This window comes from Colias croceus, chromosome 28, assembly GCF_905220415.1.
Source record: "Colias croceus chromosome 28, ilColCroc2.1".
In the NCBI taxonomy this organism is placed as follows: Eukaryota; Metazoa; Arthropoda; class Insecta; order Lepidoptera; family Pieridae; genus Colias; species Colias croceus.
This window is the reverse complement of record NC_059564.1, coordinates 5,050,537-5,055,261: the sequence shown is the minus strand read 5'-3', so window position 1 is coordinate 5,055,261 and position 4,725 is coordinate 5,050,537. Positions and strand designations below refer to the sequence as shown.

Sequence of the window (4,725 nt, the reverse complement as noted above, 5' to 3'; positions counted from 1 at the left end):
TTACCACTTTAACATATTGTGTGTTTTTGTAATTAATTGTACGAATTATTAATTAAATGGGTTTTTACGTATAACACTTGCCTAGCCGTGTTAGAGATTAAGATTACATTTATCATTTCTATCACAGTCAATTAATAGATAATTATTTGCTGTTAATTATCTGAAATTTGAAATCAATTGACTTCCTGTAAACCTATTCCAATACATTTCAGGGACGTTTTACAGGAAAAGAAATGAAAGAATTATATATGAAATAAACATTTATTTTACTACATAAATAACTACATTAATGTAATAATTTTATATTTAACCAAAGGTTTAATAATATAGTATAGATTTCAAGTAGGTACATAATATAATCAAGACGTAGATTTATCTTAAAACTGCAGTTCTAAATTTCAACTCTACATGACTCTACACTACAAACGCCTATCACCTACTATTCTTCCTGTCTGCTCTGTGTATAAGTTTTATTTACATTAAATTATAAAAAATAAAAAATAAAAAAAAATTACTTATATAATAATTATGTATGTTTATCAGCCATTTGCTTTCCATGACACAAGCGAAAGCTTAGTATGGGATCAGATCGTGCCGTGTGTGAAAATTGTCCTGAAATAGATATTAATTAAGAGAGTAATATTTTAAGGTCGCGTCCTAAGGTCGCGTCATAGAAATTCCGTCAAGTCATGGAGTAAGGCGACGGTTGACCGCCTCCTTGGGACAGTAGTTTTGACGCGTGACCGTAGCACCGAGGGATGCGGGGTTCGATTCCCGAAAGAGACGATCAAAAAAAAATGTCTCGACATGGTAGGACACAGAAGGCTGATCACCTACTTGTCCCTAAAGAAAATCGATCTGTGAAACAGATGCATAATGCATCTGCCCCTTACCCCACTATAGGACATGGGACTTCACACACTATATGGAGGAAGGCGACGACTTTGAATCTCACCAAAGAAGTTTCACTTCTGACACATGTACTCTGCACAAACGCTCTTTTTAACTATATTAATTATTTTTCAGTAAAGCTCTTGTTACTGGGCATCGTAGGGCTCGCCTACGCTCACCCGAGTGTAGAATGCCCTACGGATGGCAAGCAATACCTCCTACCTCATGAATATGACTGCTCCAAGTTCTATTCATGTGTGCGAGGAAGGAAGCATAATCAAGCGTACGACTGTCCTGTGAACACGTTGTTTTCTTTTGAGAAACAGGTAAGTTTTTTTATAATAATAATCGGTTTTGTGAATTTGACTCGTTTTAACAAATAATTATTTAGTGGTTCGTTTGAGTCATGTAAATTAAGACAGTGAATTCGTCACAAGTATGTGCAACTTTTAACAATGATACTCGTAGTAGAAAAATTTAGTGTTTTTTTTTATAGAAACTAGCTTACCACCCGCGGCTTCGCCCGCTTTGTCTAAAACCTAATAAATTATATACTAAAACTCTCTTGAATCACTCTATCTATTAAAAAAACCGCATCAAAATCCGTTGCGTAGTATTAAAGATTTAAGCATACAAAGGGACATAGGGACAGAGAAAGCGACTTTGTTTTATACTATGTAGTGATATTGTAGATAAACTTTGAACGGTAGGTACTCACTCTTATCAGCAATTGTGATAATTCCTTCCGCATGTATTTTTATAATTACAAGGATAAAGCTTGGTTATCTATGCTTTATAGTTATTTTAACGTAACATAAACATGAATAAAATTTTAATGTTACAGCATTTGTAACTAAACTCCTTTACAACTGCTACATCGATTTTTATGAAATTTTTGTTGTTCTATAGATCTAAAATGTTAAAAATATGTACCTAATGACGTGACCTAATGAAGTGGTAAATGTTAAAAATATGTACCTAATGAGGTTTCAAAAGTGCTTCTAGAAGAAGTCTAATTGAATAAATAAATGTTTGAGTTTGAGTTTAAAAATCAAACATGAAGGTAAATTTATACCACTTGGTAATTAGGATGTAATTATAAAGTTTGTTAGATCAGCTAGTAATCCATTAATATTATAAATTAGAAAGTAACTCTGTCTGTCTGGCTGTTACTCAATCACGCCTTATCTACTGAACCAATTTGCATGAAATTTGGTATTTGCTATTTGGACATAATATGCTACTTTTTACCCTGGGAAATAGAATAATAGGTTTTATCCCGGAAATCCCACGGGAACGGGAACTGTTTTTCTTTGACTGCACGAGCGAAGCTGCGATTGGAAAGCTAGTTTACCATAATTAAAGAAACAAGCAGTAGGATAAAGAATGTCATACCTGTAAATTTTATTAAAAAAACAATTTTAAAATCACTATCAAAAAAGTGACTGATTCACATTTATAATCCGTCGATAATTAATTTTAAATCTTTAGGATTTAAAGATAAACGGATTATAATAATGTTTCGCAAAACGAACAGTGATACAAATCAGAATGATGATTTGACAAACATTTATCAAGTGCGTGTTTTTAGCGTATAAAGTACTAGCTAGCTGCGCTCCGCGGTTTCACCCGCATTGCTCCGCTCCTGTTGGTCGTAGCGTGATGATATATAGCTTATAGCCTTCCTCGATAAATGGGCTTTCTAACAACGAAATAATTTTTCAAATCGGACCAGTAGTTCCTGAGATTAGCGCGTTTAAACAAACAAACATACAAACTCTTCCTCACGCGTGAAAGGGTGGACCGAGTTCGATAATTCATTTTTATTATATTCCTTGATTCCTATATGTCCTTTCTCGGGTATCAAAATATATCCATACCAAATTTCATAAAAATTGGTTCAGTAGTTTAGGCGTGATTGAGTAACAGACAGACAGACAGAGTTACTGTCGCATTTATAATATTAATAATATAATAATATAATGATTATACATATAATGATTTATTCTTTATTCTTATTGACACGTTTTTAATTCCAGATTTGCGACCAACCCCACCTAGTCAACTGCGTCAATTCGGTTCGCAGTACAGCTACGTTGGGATGTCCCACTCATTTCTTTGGTGTCCTTCGGCTACCACATGAAAATGACTGTGGTAAATACTACAATTGTGTGCAAGGGAATCGAGTGCTTATCAATTGTGAAGCTGGCAAACACTTCAATGCTGTGACACAGGTATGATTTATTTGTGAAGTACTTTATTAGGCGAGTTGCGAGTAACATTTCAAGGTGGCGTCATGGTAATACCGTTACGTCATGGAGTAGGACGACGATTTTGCTATCTTTCCATCTTGCCAAAGAAGTTTCACTTTTGACACGTGTGCTCAGCATTTCGTTTCCACCCTTTTTTTGAAAAGTATCTTATTTATTATCCACGTTACCCTCTTAAGTGTGTGCCAAATTTCATAAAAATCGATCGAGCCGTTTTTGAATGAAGGTGTAACAAATAATCAAACATACAAACTTACAACATTAGTACTATGTATTCGCTTCGTTTCTGCTAGAGCAAACGTCTTTGAACCTTTTCAAAAGTTTATAAGTTGTTAACCTATTGCAAACAAACAAATAAATAGCATACAATTTAAGCTATATGAATATCTAATAATAATTAATTTCGTCAAAAGTTGTTTTATTACAATTAAATATTTGTACATACAATATTTAGTGGCAAAATCTTATGACATGATAATAAAGTTATATACCTAAATAATCGTATTAAATTACTCTCATGTATAAAAATAAAACTTATCTTTGATTTCTACGAAAATACAATAAAATACTCTACACCTATTAGTAAAAAGCGACACTTTATCAAAACATAAGTAATATTTTTTTCAAATATACTTTGTAAACCCTAATATAACATTATGACAATCATTTTTGCCAATAAGCATTTAAAATTACTTTTACAGAACTGTGAAGATCCAGGCAAAGCTGGGTGCGATCCCAGATTAGGTCAAGATGGAGAAGATGGTCAGGATGGGCAAGATGGCTTTGGTATCGGTGCTGGTATAGCCGGTATTGGTGGTTCTGGGGGCCTCAGTAATGGCGGAAACGGGGGAAACGGTGGAAACGGTGGGAACGGCGGTAATGGAGGCAGTACTCACACCAATGGTGTTGAGTTACTCGCGAACGGATGCCCTGTTGATTGGAGAATTGAACAGCTCTTACCTCATCCTGATTGCACAAAGTTCTACCAGTGTGTCCACGGAAGGAAAGTAGAAATGCCATGCGCTCCTACTACGTTCTTCAACTTTGAAAGCCAGGTAACTAAAATATGAATCAATTTTGAAATTAGTTGAAAACAATAGAATAAAACTTGAGAGATAATTTACTAGCAGTCTTATTTCTGAACTAATTTTGGCTATAATAAACGGTTCAATTCATGTTTTACTTAAAGAAAACTATGCTACGGAAGTTTCGAACAAATATTTATATTAACTAAATATCATCTACGATTCGTGAAACAAAATCTATTAACTAAGCTTAGATCTTTTTTTGCAAGTCGTATCGAGATATTTTGTATTCATGTTATTTTTAATGGTTTTAGGGAAATTATTTATGTAAATATTAAATAAAATTGGTCCAAGTACACTGGCTTGCCGTATATCATATGTAACAATGTCGTTTCGATTTATATATTTATTCACGACTTTGACAAATCCGCTATAATTGTGTATATTGCTTACGATCAGTATATACAATTGAATCAAATTCAAAATATTACCCCTTATTCCATATCTTCCTAGTTAATTTCGTAATACATTATGAATCA

The 4,725-nt window shown here is 33.5% G+C and overlaps 1 protein-coding gene across 1 annotated transcript; it reads left to right on the top strand.

Annotated features, from left to right (window-relative positions):
* Window positions 1-797: 797 nt before the first annotated feature.
* On the top strand, window positions 798-4,231 carry LOC123703962. Its single transcript, XM_045652177.1, has 4 exons — window positions 798-810; window positions 1,027-1,217; window positions 2,931-3,125; window positions 3,863-4,231. Exons 1-4 carry the CDS (start codon window positions 798-800, stop codon window positions 4,229-4,231), a joined length of 768 nt encoding a protein of 255 aa, XP_045508133.1.
* Window positions 4,232-4,725: the final 494 nt, after the last annotated feature.